Raw genomic sequence first — 22795 nt, 5'->3', positions numbered from 1 at the left:
TGTGACCTCTGCTAATCTACAGTACAGTCTTGTTATTCAATGCAGTACAGGACGCCCATGTCCTTTTCACATTTCCTGCGTTCTATCTCCCCAAAACAAAGTTCAAAGGCAACAGAGTAACCAAAACATAGTGGTCGTGTTTGATAAGCCTCCTGGGAGAGCCACAGGTGTTCACCTGAGGGGAGGGTTCACGTGGTGGTGGTGGTGGTGGGGGGGTATTGCTGTCTGTCTTGGTCCTTTGAGGTTTATTGAAGGGAAATTGATGACTCAATAGGTTTTATTTTCTTGACCTTTGTCGCTCCAGGAGCGTGTGGGAAATTTCCTGGCGGATTTCTACTCGGTGAACGGGCTGGTGCTGGAGTCACGGAAGCGTCGGGAGCACCTGAGCGAGGAGGACATCCTGAGGAACAAGGCCATCATGGAGAGCCTGAGCAAAGGAGGGAACCTTATTGAGCAGAACTACGAGGTGAGCTCCGCTGTGAGGTCCTCTGGCTGCAGAGTACGTGTATATGGCCACAATGTAAACATTCACCCAACTCTTAACCATATTTTCATATCCAGAACGTTCTGCTGGAGCCTACTGGTATGATGTCACCTGTTGGGGGTGTGAGCTAGGCGCTGTGTGTTAAGTGAAGGTACTGTTTGCTTGTACCTGCAGCCAAACTGTGAGTCCAGTCCTGAAAATCTACTCTCCCTCTGGACCCTCGGGGTAGGCCCTCTGACCCCACTGCTTGACACTCTTATATCACCATCCTATGGGATCTCGTCTCACCTCCAGTCACTCCTACCAAAACATGTCAATGCTACATGGACCACGAGAGCGTCACATCTTATCCCTTAGCATAGGGCTCTTTTGATGTAAAACACGTCTGCATGGTTTATTTGGAAATACTTCAGTTGGACTCATCACCCCCCCTTGGGTTTATTTGTAGTTTTATTTGGACATACTGTCTGTCGGAATGAAAACCACACTTCTGTTCCTCGTTTGTGGCATTTTTACCCCCTTCCTCCACCCTAGTGCATATATACCAGGCACAGCAGCCCCCTCTAGTGATGGAAGCTCATAGCTGAACTTTACACACAGTTCCAGTGCTTTCCCTCTCTTTGGGCCTCTAGATCGTTCTAGAGTTTGCTTTGGGAGCCCTTGTCTAAGCACTGCACAGTCACAGTCTCACAATGCTCAATATATGCTTTTTAGCGGCTCTGTTGTTTTCGTTGGTCCTGTCCTGTCATGAACTGGGTTTTGTGTTGTCAATGTGTCCTATGGTATGTACTTCCTGTAGTATTGTTGTCCTTGTACTGTGATGGTAAATGTTTTTAAGCATTTTTCATCGGTTGTCCAAAGTTTATTTTTACTGTGTATTTAACCAGTATTAAAACCTGTGAGCATATAGGTTAAGGTCAGGTCAGCACAGTATTGAACGGGAAAAACTGCTTACACAATCCATTTTGCATCCATCCATGTTTGTATAAGTATTTCCCTGCTCAGTGTAAACTGTTTTGCAGAAGTAGGTTGAGGGAAAAATAACAGTCCGAGTTCGTCCCAGCACTGACGTCCCCCTCTGTTTACTCCGGCGGTGGTGGCATAGCAGAGCGGGTCAGTGCGGCGCCTGGGGACACAGATAGCGGGGTTTAAAGCAGGGCTCTGTACTATTGACTGTGTGGATGAAGGCTAAAACCCCTGGTGCCACGGAGCGACGGGGGGCACGGCCGACAGACGGACTGGCATACCAGGAGATCACGGGCCGGAGGCTGTGTGTACTCTGCCCCCGTCACAACAACAGGAGCGGTGGGAGCGAGAGGTGTGCGAGCCAACGCCCATCATGAGGCCACAGCAAATGTATCAAAACACTGTGATCCACCACCGCTCAGGGTTGCATAGGGATAATAACATTGTCCCGTTTGAAGTAAAGGGAACCCTACGTTTGAATGATGGGATACTGACTGTATCATCTGGTGCCAGTTCTGTCTTTCTTATTTTGAAGTAGGCCATAGTACATTATAGTGGATGCTTCTCAATTCAAGTTTCAGAAAACACAGCCACTCATAGTGAGGGGTCAGTTAGAGAGAGTTCAGTATTAGTGTGGGTGTGCATGTGTGTTTGTGCATACATGCGTATTTGTGGACGTGCATTGGTTGGTATCCTCTAGGTTGCCAAGGCCTCAGTATTGGCAGTAGCCTACTGTTGAGGAGCCAGGTGTGCTAACCTATGTGAGGTAGTAAGCCTGTGTCCATTGCTAGCAACGCGCATGCCCCACCCACCCAAGGATCTGTATTTTTCAGCCATCTATTTCCTGTGTTTGAGGGGTGCAAAATCCACTTGTCACTTAATAAATCTCGCTGGATTGAGTGCTTTCATGTTACTCCTGCAACTCTTTCATACTCTTGCTTGTGCCTGTAGTTATTTTTTTCCCGTTAACGTTTGTAATGACCTGTCAAACACTCCGGTAATGGCTGAAATGGGTTCAAGGGAAAACATTGTCTTTCCATTGAATCTATAAGAACGGTAAAGCTTTGTCGGGAATTTAACGCACCGTCGCGACACCTACATCACGAGAAAGAGAAGAACAATAACTTTATTTTAATGGGTGTAAATTTTTTTGTGGAATTTAAAAAAGTAATCATTTAATACAGTTGAAATGTTTACAAATTAGATGCGCTGAAATGAAAGCAACTTCCGAAAATGAACACTGATTATAATGATATTATGTTTGATCTTGCAAACAATGTAAAGTATGTTTAGATAGGTGTAATCTAGAGCCAAGCGTCTTGATTTTTAATCCGAGGGTATCCTGCTATTGACACCCTTGTTGCAAGAGAACGTGACAACATCAGTCATTAATGAGGCAGTCTAGGCAGGACATAGGTGCGTTCAGTTCACTTGAACGTTTGCTACTTTACGGAACGGTTTGTACTGAACGACACGTTTCCCCAAAACGTTCTTGAACAGACTTTGAGGTACATTTGGTGGTGTGGTGAGGTGTGGCTTGAAGCAATGAGTGACGTATTTATAGGGCAGTTGCTATGCTGACAGCGTTCCCCAACCTCCCCGTTTTTCAACTGGTCGTTCAGTACAGCACCTTTTCCGTTCAATTGAACGTTCGAGAACGTAAAAACGTACTGAATGCAGCCCTGGTGAGTGCAGGTAGGGTAGACAGAGCGAGTGTTTGGTGGTTGCTGCCCTGTTCCACACCTTTATGTTGATGTATTCATATATGCAAACACACATGGTGTATTTATGCAAATGAGGCACATGTAATTTTCTTTATTTTAACACAAAATAACAACTATTTGCTGATACAATAAGAAAATGTATGAGTGCATTCTAAGAGAGCATTTTACATTACATTTAATAGCTGAATTCCCACCAAATCCCTGAATTCCATTCATTGATTGTCGGTGCCAGTAAGTATTCAGTCAATATCTGATGGATTATACAAATTCAAAACGTTTGGAGTATCTTCATCCATTGTCCAACTGTTGCATTTATTAAAACCTTTTAACAATTTCGATGACCGTGGCTACTTTGATGTCCAGAGAGATGATAACCTAAGGTCAAGGTGCTGGTGACGAGGCACGTGTCGAGAATTAACGACTGAGTCTGTGCTTTAATGAAATGACCACTTTTCTTTCATGCAGTTTGTGTGCAGCTGTAAAATCATCAAGTTGTTTTTACCACTGGCAGTGTGTTGTTCATGCGGTCACTCCCACTCTCAGTATTAGTGATGTATTTGGGCCCTCTATTGGCACAAATGTGGTTGTGCATCCTACATTTCATTCACCTCAGGTGGATGCAGGCAAAATCTTAAACAATTTAGCAAAAACATAAAGCCATTTTGAGAAGCTCATTAAAAAAATCCCTTTTGAAGTGATTAGCTTGGGATTGTTTTGCTTTTAGTGTGCAGTTTATGTCTGAATGTGTTTTTGTTTTTCTTTGTAGTCAGTTTGATGTCTGACTTTATGATATTTGTTTATTCCCATGCTCAGTTTGATGTCTGACTTTGTTCTGTGTATCTTTGTATTGCCAGGTGTCTGTTCTTGCCATTCATGTGTGTTCCCTCTCTCTTTAGCCTGTGAGGCGACAGTCACTAACTGCCCCTTCACCCAACACTATCTCCTGGGAGGACTACATCAACGCAGAAAACGGAAAGTATGTGTGACCATCACCTTCTCACAAGTACACTTCTTACACGCTTCCTTTCACGAGTGCACTCTTCCTCATTGTTAATCTCAAATGTCTACATACATCTAATCAAATCACATTTTAGAACAGGTGTATGCTTACTTAAAGGTCCTTTTCCAATAATGCAGAGTTAAAAATACACAGTGAATAACAATAAAGAATAAAAAATAACATGGATATAGGGAGTAGAAAGCCAGTATGAGGGTTAGCGCTCAGGCTAGAATGAATGGCGGCCGGTGCGTGGGAGAGAAAATATCTGTAGTGTTCGGAAAGTACTCACACTCAAGAGGAATAACCCAAGGAGGCCGAGATGCAAAAATAATGTAATTAATTTAATCCATGCTCGAAAGAATACAAAAAGTGGAAGTGCCAGGTACAAACTACTTAAGAAGACACACCTGCTGTGCGCAACAGGTGCAGGCAGATAGTTGATTAGATACTGGTGAATAGGGAGTCAAAGCATATTAACAAGGAATATATAGAAGAGTATCAAAAATGGACAATTCAAATGTCACATAATTGGAAAGAGACAACCGTCTGGGCTACATAACAATATCAGAAGCAATAGATATGAAATACTCAAGTAGGCTGAAAAGCTCAGAGAGCGGCTGGGACTGCTGGTGCGTGTAGACAACACTACAGGAAACATACAAGGTCCAATTCCTCATTCAACTCTTGGGGGTGTAGTTTTTAAGTAGAAGATCCATCGGGGTTCGCACTGGATATACAGGGAGTACCTGTACCAAGTTGATGTCCAGGGGTACGAGGTAATTGAGGTAGCTATGTACAGATAGGTAAGGGTTAAGTGACTAGGCACCAGGATAGATAACAGACAGTAGCAGCAGCGTATGTGGTGAGTGTGAAAGTGTGTGTGTGTGTGGCGTCAGTATGCATGTGTGTGCATGTTATATGTGTGTGGGCGTATGCAGTGTGTGTGTGTGTGTGTGTTGGGGTGTCAGTGTAATTATGTGTGAGTGTGTGTGGGTAGAGTCCAGTGTGTGTGTGTAGAGTCAGTGCAAGAGAGTTAGTGCAAAAAACGGTAAATGCAGGTAGTCCTGGAGCCATTTGATTAGCTATTTGATTAGCTATTTAGCAGTCTTGTTTAGCAGTCTTATGGCTTGTGGGTAGAAGCTGTTCAGGTTCCTGTTGGTTCCAGACTTGGTGCACTGGTACTGCTTGACGTGCGGTAGCAGAGAGAACAGTCTATGGCTTGGGTGGCTGGAGTCTTTGAAAATGTTTTGGGCCTTCCTCTAACACCGCCTGGTATAGAGGTCCTGGATGGCAGGGAGCTCGGCCCCAGTGATGTACTGGGCCGTACGCACTACCCTCTGTAGTGCCTTGCGGTCGGAGGCCGAGCAGTTGCCATACCAGGCAGTATGCTCTCGATGGTGCAGCTGTAGAACCTTTTGAGGATCTGAGGACCCATGCCAAATCTTTTCAGTCTCCTTAGGGGGAATAGGTTTTGTCGTGCCCTCTTCATGACTGTCTTGGTGTGCTTGGACCATGTTAGTTTGTTGGTGATGTGGACACCAAGGAACTTGAAGCTCTCAACCTGCTCCACTACAGCCCGTCGATGAGAATGGGGGCGTGCTCTGTCCTCTTCTTTTTCCTGTAGTCCACAATCATCTCCTTTGTCTTGATCACGTTTAGGGAGAGGTTGTTGACCTGGCACCACACGGCCAGGTCTCTGACCTCCTCCCTATAGGCTGTCTCATCATTGTCGGTGATCAGGCCTACCACTGTTGTGTCATCGGCAAACTTAATGATGGTGTTGGAGTCGTGCCTGGCCATGCAGTCATGAGTGAACAGGGAGTACAGGAGGGGACTGAGCACGCACCTACCTACCTACCTACAGGTTGTGCTCTTTTTTTTTTACACTGAACAAAAATATAAACACAACATGCAACAATTTCAAAGATTTTACTGAGTTACAGTTCATATAAGGAAATCAGGCCCTAATCTATGGTTTTCACATGACTGGAATACAGATATGCATCTGTTGGTCACAGATACCTACAAAAAAAAGTAGGGGCGTGAATCAGAAAACCAGTCAGTATCTAGTGTGACCACCATTTGCCACATGCAGCGTGACATTGTGGCCTGTGGAATGTTGTCCCACTCCTCTTCAATGGCTGTGCGAAGTTGCTGGATATTGGCGGGAACTGGAACACGCTGTCGTACATGTCGATCCAAAGCATCCCAAAAATGCTCAATGGGTGACATGTCTGGTGAGTATGCAGGCCATGGAAGAACTGGGAGATTTTCAGCTTCCAGGAATTGTGTACAGATTCTTGCAACACGGGGCTGTGCAATATCATGCTGAAACATGAGGTGATGGCGGCGGATGAATGGCACGACAATGGGCCTCAGGATCTCGTCACGGTATCTCTGTGCATTCAAATTGCAATCGATAAAATGCAGTTGTTTTCTTTGTCCGTAGATTATGCCTGCCCATACCATTACCCCACCGCCACCATGGGGCACTCTGTTCACAACATTGACATCAACAAACCATCTGTACCGGGCTCTCTGCCATCTGCCCGGTACAGTTGAAACCGAGATTCATCCGTGAAGAGCACACTTTTACAGCGTGCCAGTGGCCATCGAAAGTGAGCAATTGCCCACTGAAGTCAGTTACGACGCCGAACTGCAGTCAGGTCAAGACCCTGGTGAGGACGACGAGCATGCAGATGAGCTTCCCTGAGACGGTTTCTGATAGTTTGTGCAGAAATTCTTCGGTTGTGCAAACCCACAGTTTCATCAGCTGTCCAGTTGGCTGGTCTCAGAAGATCACGCAGGTGAAGACGCAGGATGTGGAGGTCCTGGGCTGGCGTGGTTACACGTGGTCTGCGGCTGTGAGGGCGGTTGGACGTACTGCCAAATTCTCTAAAACGAAGTTGGACGCGGCTTATGGTAAAGAAATGAACATTCAATTCTCTGGCAACAGCTCTGGGGGACATTTCTGCAGACAGCATGCCAATTGCACGCTCCCTCAAAACCTGAGACATTTGTGGCATTGTGTGACAAAACTGCACATTTTAGAGTGGCCTTTTATGGTCCCCAGCACAAGTTGCACCTGTGTAATTATCATGCTGTTTAACCAGCTTCTTGATATGAGACACCCTTCAGGTGAATTGATTATCTTGGCAAAGGAGAAATGCTCACTAACACTGATGTAAACATTTATTTAGCAAAATTTGAGATAACTAATATTTTTGTGCGTATGGACATTTTCTGGCACCTTTTATTTCAGCTCATGAAACATGGGACCAACACTTTACATGTTGCCTTTGTATTACTCAGTATATTATTTCTCAAGTAGGTTTCCTCAAGGAGAAAGTCTCCACTTCTACTTTATGTAAAATATAAAACAAAAACACTATAGTAAATACTACAGTAATTTCTGCAAAAATACTACAGTATACTACAGTCCAAAAACACCACAGTAAATACTATAGTATATACTACAGTTTTCTTTTCCTACTTTTCCTACAGACTTTTGTTCGCAAAAACACTACAGTGAATACTATAGTATTCATACCATAGTGTAGTATTTTTTAATGTGGGTGGTACGTTCTGTTTGAGTTTTTGATTGTAAGCAGGAAGGGAGAGGTTAGAGTTATAGTCTGATTTGCTAAAGGGAGGGCGAGGGAGGGCCTTGTATGCGTTTCTGTGTTTGGAGTAAAGGTGATCTAGAGTTTTGTCACCTCTAGTTGCACAGGTGACATGTTGGTAAAAGTGAGGTTAAACAGATTTCAGTTTCCCTTCATTAAAATCACTGACCACGAGAAACACTGCCTCTGAATGTGCATTTTCTTGTTTGCTTATAGCCCTATACAGTTTGTTGAGTGCGGTCTTAGTGCCAGAATTGTTTTGTGGTGGTAAATAGACTGCTACGAAAAATATAGATGAAAACTCTCTTGGTAAATAATATGGATTGCATCATGAGGTAATCTAACTCAGGCGAGCAAAAACTTGAGACTTCCTTAACATTGGAGATCACGCACCAACTGTTGTTAACAAAGAGACACACGTCTCCTCCCCCTGTTTAAATTATTAATTGCATCGTATCCATACCATTTATTACAACACATTTTAAAAATTGTGTGGACATAAAGTATTTTCTCTGCAGTACGGTGCAGAGCTAGGAACTGAGCTGATCTGCCATATTCACCCTATCATGTAATATCTATTCACTCTCTCCCATCAGTAATTTACTTTCAGGAACACAGTTAGTCAGACCTTGCACTACTTGTACTCCTCCCCAGGGGGATTCTCTCTTTCCTTTTTTTTCCTTCAAAAGTGTTCACCTCATTTTCTGACTGACATTCTTCTCCTTCAGAGTGCCTCATCTAGGAAGAGACCTGGTATGCAAAGAGAGCAAGAAAAACTTCAAAGCGACCGTAGCCATGAGTCAAGACTTCCCTCTGGGCATTGAATCGTAAGTCTCCTCTTCTATTACCCCCAGACGACCTTGAAGTCTAGACAGACAGCAGTAGTTGCCAGACAGGATACATTTTAATAACGTTCATTTTTTCCCCATAAAGTATTGAAATCTGAGTTTTAACTTATTCTGGGCTTAAAAGGTTGATTGACACAGTGCATGTATTTATTTGCACCAAAGAAAACAAGTGACAGACAACAATACATAAATTAATTGATCAGTAATCACACACAAAAAAAATGAAAACCTCACTTTTGTGGTGTGCAGAGGCCTCATTTTCTCATGATTATCCCCATCACTCATTGCATGTGCTAGTGACTGTAGCTTACTGTACTCTCTGGCATGAAGTGATGCATGAAACCCATTCTTTATTGAGTGAGAATGAAAGACTGATCTTTTTTGTTGTTAATTTTTAGGTTATTAAACGTTCTAGAGGTGATAGCACCCTTCAAGCACTTTAATAAACTCAGAGAGTTTGTTCAAATGAAACTCCCTCCTGGTTTCCCTGTCAAACTGGGTAAGTACTATGTATAGTATACTGCTTAGTTAGTGGGAAACATATTCTACAATATAAGAGATCTAGTTGGACGCCTACTGGCTGACCAGCAATATTCCCTGATGTTATAACATGTTTACATTTGTCGTTTCTCCACACAGATATCCCTGTCTTTCCAACCATCACGGCCACGGTGACTTTTCAAGAGTTCCGCTACGACGAGTTTGAGGAGTCCATCTTCACCATAGCCAATGAGTACAAAGAGGACCCCACCCGCTTCCCTGACCTTTAACCCCTTTGGCTGGACACCAGAAAGGGTCACCTATGAAAGGGCATTGATATTTCATCAAGTTGTCTTAGGAGAAGAAGACAAGAAAAGGAAGTTGTATGTGTAAGGTTTTAAATGGAAGTGAAAAGATGGAGCTACTGTCTAGAGCTTTGTTTGGAGTAGCTTCACTGAACTTTGGGCACTGTTTAGATGCACTACAGCCAGTCAGTACTGGGCTGAGTTGCCCTTGGCAGCAGAGGGGAGGACCTACTGCGCCAGTCGATAATCAACTCTTTGGTACTCCACCTGAAAGCAATGATAGACACGCTAGGAAATTGAATTGTACCAGAGCAAAGTTGTCTTATCCTATTTGACTGGCAGCAAGCGTGGCATTATAAGTATTACATATAAGAATTGTTTTCATATTCTACCTTTTTAAACTATGTAACAAACTGTACAATTCAGTTAAAGGAAATTAACCAGGAGTGAAAGTTGTCTGTAGATGATAAGGTACGAATGAAGTACAATGTAAGGGCTCGAATCAATCCGTATCGCAGAAGTTCAGCACTACAGCACGATAGCAATTTAAAGTCAATGTTCCCGCGTTAGCGGAGACTGCATTCACGGTAAATGCTGCATATGTCGGCTCAATCTAAAATTACCTGTACATTTCAATCACGCTATAGCGCTAAACTTCAGCGATACGGATTGAATATAGACCTAAATTGAATTTTTACAGGTAGCAAAAATCAGGCCTTTTCCTTGTGCAAGGTGTAAATACCTGTTTTATATTTGTTTTATTTTGTATTTTTTCTTTTTCTTTGTGTTAATATGGGGGTAGATGTCTTCTATGACAAGAACAGTTTCTGAAGTTTGTTGCCGAGCCTAGTTGACGTGAGTTCACCCAAGAGGTCATTGGTTTGTATCGTGGTGGCAATGGATATTTTTGTACATTTAATATTGTGCTGGTAAGTCTCCAATTTTGCTTTGTTTTTTTGTCTTCATTGTCAAACATATGTCAAGTCTTTGTTGACCTCTCCCCTGCAGACTTATGTATGAGCCAAGTGTACAAAGCACTGTGAGGTCTTACATCCTTGAGTTTTACAAGGACTGGATTATTCAGCAGAGTTGCCATCTTCAGAACAGTTTCAGTTGAGTCCTGTTTGCTTCTGAACATTGCAAAATGTTGCTCTTCCTTTAAGCCCTGTTTATACCTGGTTCTAACATGCATCCTTGTCCTGATCTTGTCCACATTCTGATTGTGCCCACATTTTCAGATGGGTGTAGACAATTAAAAGACTCATTGTGAGTCTGGATATCTTACAAGTGTAGACAGATCTGGACAGTGAAACCATTTAAATCATCATCATCCCTTCTGAAATCATTGACTGGTGGCACCATTGATTTATGGCATCGATATGTGTCTTAAAACAAATCAATATTATTTTGAAAGAATAGCTGTCAAATCATTTGCATACAGGGAGGGATCTGGAACTCTAGTCACAATGCAGACACAGAAGATGGATATTAGACATTTTAATAACATGTTGACATATTTCTGAAAATGTGGGCACTCAATGTGGACAAGATCAGGACAAAGGACGCATGTTCGCGCCAGGTATATACAAGGCTTTACTTTCAAGGAAAAGGTCAAATCCAATAATAAGCTTAACTATGCCTTGCTTCAGGAATGAAATAGGACTTCTCTGAAGTGGTGCTCAATTGGTTCCGCTGGGTATGGTGTACAACTGGGTTTGCTGAGCTGGAGTGTGATCAATACAGCACCAGAAGCAATAGAAATGGCAGAATGCTTTGTACTCCCGACTCATTTTCTTTGTACGTTGATCAGGGCCCTATTGACGTAGCCAGTAGTTATAATAAACCTTTCCATCATGCTTCCATGCCACACTACTGGTTAGTGCTGCAAATGGAAATGTGCTTTCTTTACTTTTTGTTGTGGGCTGAATGTTACTTTACTCCTTACCATGGCTTTAGCTGCCAGGAGCTGATGTAAACACTTATGTTTTCATGCATCTACATGCCAGTTGTACAGCAAGAAACCTTGTATAAGCCTGACACTATTTTCATATGAAAAACATTTTTACTAAAATAAAATGTCCACGTCTAAATGAACTTGTCTACCATTTGTTTATCATGCGTTTAAAAACTGGTGCAGGCTATCGAACATATCCTACCACAGAACATAGCCATTTCGACCAAGTTTTATTATATACTTTCCTTTGTAAAACATGTAGACAGTACAAGGTGTTCCATCATAATAATCCAAACACTCATTTCGATCTACAGTTTACAGTATATCGTCACAGGTGTGGGAGGGCATGTCTACAGACAACAGTATTAAGTGCTTTACAGATTGAGTCAAGGGACCAACCCATGCCCTGTAAAAGGTTTAAGTATGCATCATTTCAGTGAGTCATTTAGGAGAAAACAGTTCCTCTACGTTCAAGATTAGTAAAATCTTTTAGGACAAAAATAGAAACCAATTTCAAAATCCCTCACATTCAACAGGACCTTCAATTTAAAAGTACAGCAACGTGACATTTTTTTGTTATCTTTTGCAAAAATAATTTGGGACAGAATTCCTACACATGCTCACTAGACACGGTCCACTATAGAAATAAACTGGCTATTTCAAACAGGAACAAGAATGTCCCTAACCAGTCTAGAGATGGAAAGTGTCTCTAAAATGCTAAAAACTGTACATCGTCCCCAATAAGACTACAACCCACGACTCCCACAAGTATTCATTTAAAAGATCAGACGTTATCTAGGTGCCTTTAAAAAGAGAACGGTAGGGAATGGAGCCTATGGCGGTTTTCAGTGATCTGTAACGTCATCTGGCTGGGTCTCCCTGGGCGGCACTCAGTCGCTCATCTCCATGTCTTCCTCATCATGGTGGTCATCTCCGTTCTGTTTGGACTTCTTGCCGCTCTCTCCTACAGGCTTCTCGTCAGACTCCTGGGGCTTCGGAGGGGATGCAGAATCGGAGTCACTCTTCCTCTCCTCTACCTCTCCCTCTTTTCCACTGTCATAGCCTTGCTCCTCTTCGTCATAATCCCTGGTCACCTGCAAGAGCAAAGCGCTCTGAGCAATAAAGGAATGAATGGCACATGAAACAGATCAGTCAGGACATAAAAACATTCAGGGTCGGTTTTTAAAAAAAGCTATTTCGACGGACATACAGTGCGGAAAAAAAGTATTTAGTCAGCCACCAATTGTGCAAGTTCTCCCACTTAAAAAGATGAGAGAGGCCTGTAATTTTCATCATAGGTACACGTCAACTGACAGACAAAATGAGAATTTTTTTTCCAGAAAATCACATTGTAGGATTTTTAATAAATGTATTTGGAAATTATGGTGGAAAATAAGTTTTTGGTCAATAACAAAAGTTTCTCAATACTTTGTTATATACCCATTGTTGGCAATGACACAGGTCAAACGTTTTCTGTAAGTCTTCACAAAGTTTTCACACACCGTTGCTGGTATTTTGGCCCATTCCTCCATGCAGATCTCCTCTAGAGCAGTGATGTTTTGGGGCTGTCGCTGGGCAACACAGACTTTCAACTCCCTCCAAAGATTTTCTATGGGGTTGAGATCTGGAGACTGGCTAGGCCACTCCAGGACCTTGAAATGCTTCTTACGAAGCCACTCCTTCGTTGCCCGGGCGGTGTGTTTGGGATCATTGTCATGCTGAAAGACCCAGCCACGTTTCATCTTCAATGCCCTTGCTGATGGAAGGAGGTTTTCACTCAAAATCTCACGATACATGGCCCCATTCATTCTTTCCTTTACACGGATCAGTCGTCCTGGTCCCTTTGCAGAAAAACAGCCCCAAAGCATGATGTTTCCACCCCCATGCTTCACAGTAGGTATGGTGTTCTTTGGATGCAACTCAGCATTCTTTGTCCTCCAAACACGACGAGTTGAGCTTTTACCAAAAAGTTATATTTTGGTTTCATCTGACCATATGACATTCTCCCAATCCTCTTCTGGATCATCCAAATGCACTCTAGCAAACTTCAGACGGGCCTGGACATGTACTGGCTTAAGCAGGGGGACACGTCTGACACTGCAGGATTTGAGTCCCTGGCGGCGTAGTGTGTTACTGATGATAGGCTTTGTTACTTTGGTCCCAGCTCTCTGCAGGTCATTCACTAGGTCCCCCCGTGTGGTTCTGGGATTTTTGCTCACCGTTCTTGTGATCATTTTGACCCCACGGGGTGAGATCTTGCGTGGAGCCCCAGATCAAGGGAGATTATCAGTGGTCTTCCATCTCAAGGGAGATTATCAGTGTCTTCCATTTCCTAATAATTGCTCCCACAGTTGATTTCTTCAAACCAAGCTGCTTACCTATTGCAGATTCAGTCTTCCCAGCCTGGTGCAGGTCTACAATTTTGTTTCTGGTGTCCTTTGACAGCTCTTTGGTCTTGGCCATAGTGGAGTTTGGAGTGTGACTGTTTGAGGTTGTGGACAGGTGTCTTTTATACTGATAACAAGTTCAAACAGGTGCCATTAATACAGGTAACGAGTGGAGGACAGAGGGGCCTCTTAAAGAAGAAGTTACAGGTCTGTGAGAGACAGAAATCTTGCTTGTTTGTAGGTGACCAAATAATTATTTTCCACCATAATTTGCAAATAAATTCATAAAAAATCCTACAATGTGATTTTCTGGATTTTTTCTCTCAATTTGTCTGTCATAGTTGATGTGTACCTATGATGAAAATTACAGGCCTCTCATCTTTTTAAGTGGGAGAACTTGCACAATTGGTGGCTGACTAAATACTTTTTCCCCCCACTGTATAACAGATACGATTAGAATGAGACGTTAATGTGGGAAAGTCAGTGGTTGCACACCTTGACATCTCCTTTCTCGCTGTCAGATTTGCGGTCTCTGTCCTTATCCTTGTCTTTGCTCTTCTTCTTACTGGTGGATCGTTCTCTTTCGTCTCGGCTCCGGTCGTCTTTCCTCTCGCGATCCCTGTCACGGTCCTTCTCTCGCTCTTTGTCCTTCTTTTTGTCCTTCTTGTGCCTGTGGGAACAAAAACGATTGTTTAAATACAGACAGGTACACCTACAGATTACTGCACTGTGTAGCCCAGTGTGGTTCTGAACCAGGACGACCCTCTTATGTACCACACTCACCTTCTAGGGGAAGGGGACCTGGACAGTTTCCTCTTTGGGGACCTGGACTTCTTTGGTGACCGAGAGGCGCTGCGGCTTCTCCTACGTCTCCTGTTGAAGACCAGAAATTAAAGATGTGAGGGAAACATCTAACCCTACATTCCACTGGTTGTCTTTGGGTTCCTGAAAGGTTCAGAATATCAAGAGGGTCAATGCATTTAGGTCAATCTAACCAGACTCCTCCTTTATTTAAACCACTCACCGACTGATGCTTCGAGACCTCCTGGTACTGCTGTAGCTCTTAGGCGGCGTCCTGGAGCGCTTTTTGGATTTCTCCTCTTTTCTCCGATCCCTAAAAGCAGGAAAAACATTGAAGGCAAACAATGATTTGAAGGAATCCTGAAACAGGTACATCATGCACCACATTTTCCCTGATCCCCGCTGTGAATAAAACACTGTAGATGGCCACCCACCTGGATTTACTCCGTCTACCCCTCTCTCTGGAGTGGGACTTCCTTCTGCGGGGGCTCTTTGACCGCCTCCTGTTCCTTGAGTGGGACCTCCGTCGAGACCTGCTCTTTGATCGCCTGCAATCAGATTAGACAGGTTTTTTAACCAGAACTCAGAGCTGTCCCAACTAATCCATGCACTCAAACCACTCAAGATGCATCATGACTGGTTTGATGACGTTTTCCAATATCTACTCATGAATATACATATACAATATACATGTAAAGTGGGGCTAACCTTCAGCACATCCAAAATTGCTGATTTAATTAAGGTATACCGTTTCTCATCAGCGGCGTACCTGTGACGAGACCTGGACCTCTTCCGCCTCGACCGGGACCTGGAGCGGGAATGTTTGCGCTTTTCGTCTTTCTTATCTGCAAAGAGGAAGAATGAAAGCTCAGGAAACTCCAAAGTAACAATACAAATCTGTGGGAACTGACTAACATTACAACCGCCAATGTCTGAAGACGTGAGGAAGAGCACCATAGAAGACAGGAATGAGTAATTCAGTCAAAATACAAGTGTAATACTGCAAATATAAGTGGTCTATATTAGCAAGAACTCACTTCCAGGCTCGATAGCGGCAGAGATGAGTGACTGGGCCTCTCTGACCCGCTTCATGGCCTCCTCTATCTCCTTGTTGGAGTCATTCTTCATACTAGGATTAACCATCACACCAGCAGCCATTTGATTCATCCTGCAATGGTCAAACCCCAGTTAGTCACCCAAAAATAATACAGATGACTTCACCACATACTCAATAATAACATTCTTTAGGTCAGAATTGGGGGTGATACTTACTTAGTAGGATCCATGGACTGAATAAGCTTCAGAAAGTCAGCAGAGAGGGCCTGAAATAGTAGAGAACACAAAAATGCATATCTAAACTCAGCAAAAAAAGAAACGTCCCTTTTTCAGGCCCCTGTCTTTCAAAGAATTTGTAAAAATCCAAATAGCTTCACAGATCTTCATTGTAAAGGGTTTAAACACTGTTTCCCATGCTTGTTCGGTGAACCATAAACAATTAATGAACATGCACCTGTGGAACGGTCGTTAAGACACTAACCGGTTACAGACGGTAGGCAGGTAGCTTAGTGGGTAAGAGCGTTGTGCCAGTAACCGAAAGGTCGCTGGTTCTAATCCCCGAGCCGACTAGGTGAAAAATCTGTCGATGTGCCCTTAAGCAAGGCACTTAACCCTAAATGCTCCTGTAAGTCGCTCTGGATAACAGCGTCTGCTAAATGACTAAAATGTAAAATGTAAATGTAATTAAGGTCACAGTTATCAAAACTTAGGACACTAAAGAGGCCTTTCTACTGACTCTGAAAAACACCAAAAGAAAGATGCCCAGGGTCCCTGCTCATCTGTGTGAAAGTGCCTTAGGCATGCTGCAAGGAGGCATGAGGCCAGGGAGACGCTTAAGACAGGGAGACAGGACGGACAGCTGATCGTCCTCACAGTGGCAGACCACGTGTAACAACACCTGCACAGGATCGGTACATCCGAACATCACACCTGCGGGACAGGTACAGGATGGCAACAACAACTGCCTGAGTTACACCAGGAACACACAATCCCTCCATCAGTGCTCAGACTGTCCGCAATAGGCTGAGAGAGGCTGGACTGAGGGCTTGTAGGCCTGTTGTAAGGCAGGTCCTCACTAGACATCACCGGCAACAACGTCGCCTATGGGCACAAACCCACTGTCGCTGGACCAGACAGGACTGACAAAAAGTGCTCTTCACTGACGAGTCATGGTTTTGTCTCACCAGGAGTGATGGTCGGTTTCGCGTTAATCGTCGAAGGAATGAGCGTTACACCGAGGCCTGTACTCTGGAGCGGGATCGATTTGGAGGTGGAGGGTCCGTCATGGTCTGGGGCGGTGTGTCACAGCATCATCGGACTGAGCTTGTTGTCATTGCAGGCAATCTCAACGCTATGGGTTACAGGGAAGACATCCTCCTCCCTCATGTGGTACCCTTCCTGCAGGCTCATCCTGACATGACCCTCCAGCATGACAATGCCACCAGCCATACTGCTCGTTTTGTGCGTGATTTCTTGCAAGACAGGAATGTCAGTGTTCTGCCATGGCCAGCGAAGAGCCCGGATCTCAATCTCATTGAGCACGTCTGGGACCTGTTGGATCGGAGGGTGAGGGCTAGGGCCATTCCCACCAGAAATGTCAGGTAACTTGCAGGTGCCTTGGTGGAAGAGTGGGGTAACATCTCACAGCAAGAACTGGCAAATCTGGTGCAGTCTATGAGGAGGAGATGCACTGCAGTACTTAATGCAGCTGGTGGCCACACCAGATACTGACTGTTACTTTTGATTTTGACCCCCCCTTTGTTCAGGGACACATTATTCAATTTCTGTTAGTCACATGTCTGTGGAACTTGTTCAGTTTATGTCTCAGTTGTTGAATCTTGTTATGTTCATTCCACAGTGGAGTCATTAGTTTGTAGCCCAAACAATTCGGACGCTACAGACAGAAGATGGTACATCATCTTTACCGACTTCAGACGTGTCGGAGAGCAAAACGGAGAACACCATTGTGTTCGTAAGCATCTCATCTTTCCAGCGGTTATATTAGTTTGTAGGTCAAACAGTTTGGAAGCTACAGACGTTAGTGAGAGGACCAATTTTTGGGATGTCTCATGGTCTGACAAAGGCAGCTGTAGCTCGGCCACTTCCATCGAGGATGCGGAAGGCCCACATAGTCGGATGCGGTGGATTGAGACGCAGACCATGCAAAAAAACTGACATCTCTAGCTTAAATTGACAGATTTTGATGGGGATTTTTTAAATCATGTTACTTAAGAATTAATACTATAACCTACACCCGTTTTAAAGTACAGAGATTTGTGAAATAGAAAGTAGCCATGTCCAACCTGGGGGTTCATGTTGCCAGACATGCCCATGGCAGCCATGTGATCCATGTTCGGATTTCCGAGAGCTGAAAGAGGTACGCCTCCCATCTGCAAGGACAAGGGATACACATCAGACAAATCTTCCTTCCAGCTACTTTTTATGTTGTCAAAATGGGGCCTTACATGGTTACACAGTTGATAGGTCTCAATACGACACCAATAGATACACACTTCTTGCAGAATACTTACCGACGCCAAAGGATTTGGAGTGGGGAGAAGGCCTCCTCCAGGCATGCATCCTGCCACAGCGTTCGCTGGTGCCAGCAGTGACAGAGCTTTAGACTCATCAGGAATCACTCCTGGAGAAAAACACCACAGAATCAGTACAGGCCTTTGCAAACATCCATCACACTCAAACAGAGCAACAAACAAACCACCTCAAACTAACTACTCTTACCACAATAGATATGTAGCAAGACATACATTCCATGTTGTGTTGTCGGAAAATGTTGGTCCCTGATTTGCTAAGTATGATTTCAGAATACTACTATGAGAATAAAGTCACAATACACACTATGGTCAACACTGCTAAGATTTTATCACCTGTACTTGTTTTTTAAGTCATGAACCAAACGTAAGCAAGCACAGCCAGTTGTCCAGTGGGATGTGCTCTCAAGTTTCATTAGATGTTTTATGAACAAGCGACTCGCGCCGGCTGCTTCGCTATAAAGCACACAAAAACATCAAGATACACAAAACAAAGTTCATGATTTTGGCGTCAACAGCAGGGAACAGTTCATTACTTTTGCCTAAAACACTTACCATTACAAAACAAACAGAAAAGGCTCAATCAAATTCTGTTTTCGGGGCTTTTGCTGGTGGCTTCTTTCTTCCAAAGAGCCTACAGCGCTGTTGATTGGCTACTGTATTCACCAGAGGGGTATCCTACGAAGCAAGCTAGATCTACTCAAGGTTTTCTACAGCTAACCAGCTTTAGTTAGCGTCACATTCCACCTCCGGCTTCATCCATACTATGACGGTGGATATTGCTTGTCCGCCTGCCTCTAACTTCAGCAGGTTTATAACTGTGTGTGCATGTCGCACATGTCTAAGCAAATGCTGAACTTTTCATTGAGACAATGCCGTAATATAAATCTATGGGCGAGCTGGTGACACATTTTTTATTTAAACAAAAGAAAATGAAAGAAACGTTAGATTGCAAATTCAGCAGGCTATGGGGTGAAATAGGCTTCTAAAAGCCTGTATTTTATCACTTATCTTTAATGCCGACTTTGGTTGGTGTGCTTATCAATGCACAACCACCCCCCCCCCCCCCCCCACTCCTATCGATAAAATAATTGTATTAAGACATACAAAAGTGTTACTGTGCGTTTAAAGTTTTAAATGCATTCTGTCATTAATAAAATATTAAATCAATCATCTTCCTCAAATAAACAGCCTTCTTCAATATTTGCAAGAAAGAGGGAATCTGATTCCATTGGGCCTCAACTCGTTACACAGTCATTTCATTCAGGGTAAGTGGAGTAAGCCGCGAGTTAGTCTGCCCTGGAGCAGGTTAGTTCTGAAGGATCCGTTGCCATAGAAATTTACCTGGCTAAAAGGCAAGCCACTTTCGTATGACTGGTTATCTTGAGTTGACCAAAGTTACCTTGCCAACTCCTTAAACTCGCTTCATAGAATACCACTCATGTACAGTGTTGTAAAGTTGAACTTAACTTATAACTAACAGAAAGAATAATATATATTTTTGGGGGGGGTGGGGGGGGGTTATATTTGTCCTGTTACTCACAAGTGTGTAATGGAAATGTTTTTTTTTGCATATCCAAACTCCCCGAGACACCTGCAGGAAGTGGGGTCACGGTCAGGGTCGCCATTGTACAGCGCCCCTGGAGCAGTTAGGATTAAGTGCTCAAGGGCACAGTGGCAGATTTTTTATTTCACCTTGTCGGCTCTGGTATTCGAACTGGCCCAAACGCTAACCTCAAGGCTACCTGCCGAAGAGTACTGAGTAGGCTCTGACAAATAAGGGAAAATGCCAGCAAAAGCCCGAATAGAATGGTTAACTATGTGCCCAATGCTGAAGAAAAAAAATATACAATAGTGAAATAAAAACTAATTTTATGAGATGGTCCATGGGTGTGCAATCTGAAATTAAGCTAATTTCAAATAACACGACGTTTCATCTTTTCAGAGAAAAACAACAAAGGACACTTGAGAAACAGGATAAGCTGCAGAAGACAAAACTGTTGGGTGGCATTTTCAGCAGGGCCTGGTATATAGGGCTGGCTGAACCAGGAAAAAGAACTGTAAAACACAACAACAAAAAGAAAAACCACCGTTAAATGTGTGACTTACTAAAACCCTTTCAGAGTCAAGTGGAGAGGATCATTATAAAGCATTTCACTACAACAACCAGTCTTACTTTTACCTGCAGTTAGTGAAAATGTGGGGATGGAGATGCAAATATGTATAAAAGGACCGCGAAACAAAGCTATTCAAATTGGGTGGGTTAAATCCAAATAACAGATAAGCATGTGAATCGTAACCAAAATTATGTTCATAAACTTCCAGGCCAGTAGCTGAAAGTAACTAAATGGTTGTAGGCCGAGTACTATACAAATCTACTCAGGCATGCATTGCCGCAATCAGTTAATTTACCTTTGCATGCTTCCTTTAGTTTAGTTTATTAGACGCATACCTACTACTGATTGTGGCCTTCAAACTTGGATTACTTTAATCTCGTTTCCAGATTTAAGATTTTTTTTTATATGAGGGGTAGGGAGGGCCCTTGGTCCCTGCTATTGCTATGGTTCATTGAGTGGTTATCCTTATAATGAAAAGATGCCTTGGAGATAAAGATAGTTTATCTTTACAGCAGAACAACAGTGGGAAGGGGCCTATGTGTCTAATCTCCTGATGGCAGTAGAGGACCCTGTTCAGTCTGCAAGGAGGGGGCTCAGCAGATGCCTTGTCCACGTCGAAAACCACAACAAACAAATGAGAGAGATATATATTTTTAATTAATAGGCTATAGTAGAACAGCAAGATTACACATGTATTCCCTTTTACCCCTATTATATTGTCAATCTCTGGTAAGACTTGTGTACTAAATCTTACTTTAAATTAAATGTTCATAAACAATGGGGTTTGGTTGAGCTTGAGTTAGTTCATATAGTATGTTGGAAAACATTAGAAATAGGACAAAGATCACCAACCTTCTGCGAATGGGACAACAATCAGGGCTCTGTCCACAAAGACAGTGTTGGTCAGATGCTGGGACACTCCAACCGACTCAGATTCAAGGAACTTTACAAAACAGACACGTGAAGTCACAGGCAAGGGAGATTCACTGGAAGAAAATACAAATTTGTTGTGCAAGAAATACAAAGATTCTCAACATAGGGTATTAGAAACATGGTACTAACACTTTGTTAGTATACTTTCTTCCTGAAAACAAATGCTCACTTATCACTTTTCTAATGAAACGTATTTTATGTCTGGTTTAGTTACAATTGGGAAGACAGAGCAATGAAAGAACATTGCATCTCTTGCAGTCTTTTCTTGTCTTTGCCACGAGAGCTTCAGAGGGATGATCAAGACGTCTTGTAATTCCTACCTTAACTGCAGTGCAGCCAGGTGTAATTCGACAGGTGAAAAACAGCAAAGCACAGAACACAGATTAATTAGCTCCTACTACCCTGCCCTGTTATTCAAATGGAGCCATTTGTTTTCACAGTATTAGGATCATTCAAAACAGTTTGATTCCAGACAGTATGTTTTGTCAAATAATTACTATAGTATTGACTGCAGGCCTGATTTGTTATTCGGTAGCACAAGATAACGTTAGCTTACTAGCCATTTGTTTCTCAGTACAGTTAGCTGGTTAAGTAGATGTTTCATATAGGCACTGAGGGCCAAGACTTCGCAGATATCCTTCTCCATGAGCTTGTTGTAAGCAATATTTACTAACTAGCTATCAAGTTAACCATCTAGCTAAATTGCGAGTTCACAGCCAAGTAGGCGCGAGCTTGGCTCCTGCTCTGTATCAGTTGCATGAGCAAGCACACACTCGTGTGTATGCTAACTAGCTAATGTTAGCTAGCGAATTACTATTAGCTAGGGGTGGACTGCGGCCTGACAGGCCCCAACCTGTGCGAAGGCCAAATTTGGCAGAATTTATGAAAAATGTACGTCGCTACTAGCTAGCTAATTGTTTCATATTCAGAATACTCACTCTGGTGGAAATAACTTGAGTTCTTCAATATTCCCCAGAAACCCGAACAGAGTTCTCATCTGTTCGGAGGTGGTGCTCGGAGAGACATTTGTCACCTGAACAACGTGCGTCATTTTCCACGACTAGATGTCAATTTGAAACGCACAGACGTCCAGCTAGATGTAACAACCCAGCTAATTTAGCATCTAAAGAACGTAACATATAATTGTGCTGTCAAGCAAGCATAAACAACAATAATTTCCACTAGCTAATGCTACACAGTTGAATTCCCACCGCCATTAGCACGATACCAAAGATATAACTAAACCAAGATATACCACAGCCTGTCGTTTCCGACGGGAACAGATGAGTCATAGTGGGCAGAACCAAGTACGAGCTAGCGAGATGCAATTGGCACGTTCTAACATGCATCTGCATATTTCCGTTAGGGAACGCCACCTGTGAGGTGCGCGTGTGCAATAACGCAATTCGCCTTTTCACTCCTTCTAAACAACGCGATTTTTTAAACACTTTTGCAAAGGATAAAGTCTACAGAACTTAGTCCACTTTGTTCATAACATACTCGTTTTGGGAACAGAAAACTTTATTGAAGTCAAATGTTTCATCGGTGAGAAAATGTGCAGAAGGTCG

At 43.2% G+C, this 22795-nt stretch overlaps 2 protein-coding genes across 5 annotated transcripts in view; one reads left to right on the top strand and one right to left on the bottom strand.

The window, feature by feature from the left end:
- LOC311131342 (ankyrin repeat domain-containing protein 13C-like) overlaps positions 1-11524 on the top strand; it is an 81624-nt gene extending 70100 nt beyond the window's left edge. Inside the window, exons 10-14 of the mRNA XM_084164283.1 lie at positions 305-466; positions 4071-4150; positions 8526-8624; positions 9044-9144; positions 9285-11524. Of these exons, the coding sequence (XP_084020409.1) occupies positions 305-466; positions 4071-4150; positions 8526-8624; positions 9044-9144; positions 9285-9415 (573 nt within the window). The 3' untranslated portion in view covers positions 9416-11524. The remainder of the gene's footprint in view (positions 1-304; positions 467-4070; positions 4151-8525; positions 8625-9043; positions 9145-9284) is intronic.
- A 73-nt stretch (positions 11525-11597) lies between these two features.
- LOC311131341 (uncharacterized protein) lies at positions 11598-22517 on the bottom strand. Of its 4 annotated transcripts, XM_084164281.1 has the most exons (13): positions 22166-22255; positions 21442-21552; positions 21147-21280; positions 18160-18269; positions 17932-18018; positions 15845-15894; positions 15610-15740; positions 15342-15417; positions 15007-15120; positions 14796-14885; positions 14555-14644; positions 14267-14441; positions 11598-12496 (listed from the first exon to the last, which is right to left on the bottom strand). In XM_084164281.1, exons 2-13 carry the CDS (start codon positions 21474-21476, stop codon positions 12275-12277), a joined length of 1314 nt encoding a protein of 437 aa, XP_084020407.1. In that variant the 5' UTR covers positions 21477-21552; positions 22166-22255; the 3' UTR covers positions 11598-12274. The 4 variants fall into 4 exon arrangements, with proteins under 4 accessions (XP_084020407.1, XP_084020405.1, XP_084020406.1 ...); XM_084164279.1 differs by lacking the exon at positions 21442-21552 and having other exon boundaries at positions 22166-22517; XM_084164280.1 differs by lacking the exon at positions 22166-22255 and having other exon boundaries at positions 21442-22159.
- Positions 22518-22795: the final 278 nt, after the last annotated feature.

This window comes from Coregonus lavaretus (genome assembly GCF_964263955.1).
Source record: "Coregonus lavaretus genome assembly, chromosome: 6".
Taxonomy (NCBI): Eukaryota; Metazoa; Chordata; class Actinopteri; order Salmoniformes; family Salmonidae; genus Coregonus; species Coregonus lavaretus.
Note: the sequence above shows the minus strand (reverse complement) of the source record. Positions and strands in the feature narration are given on the sequence as shown.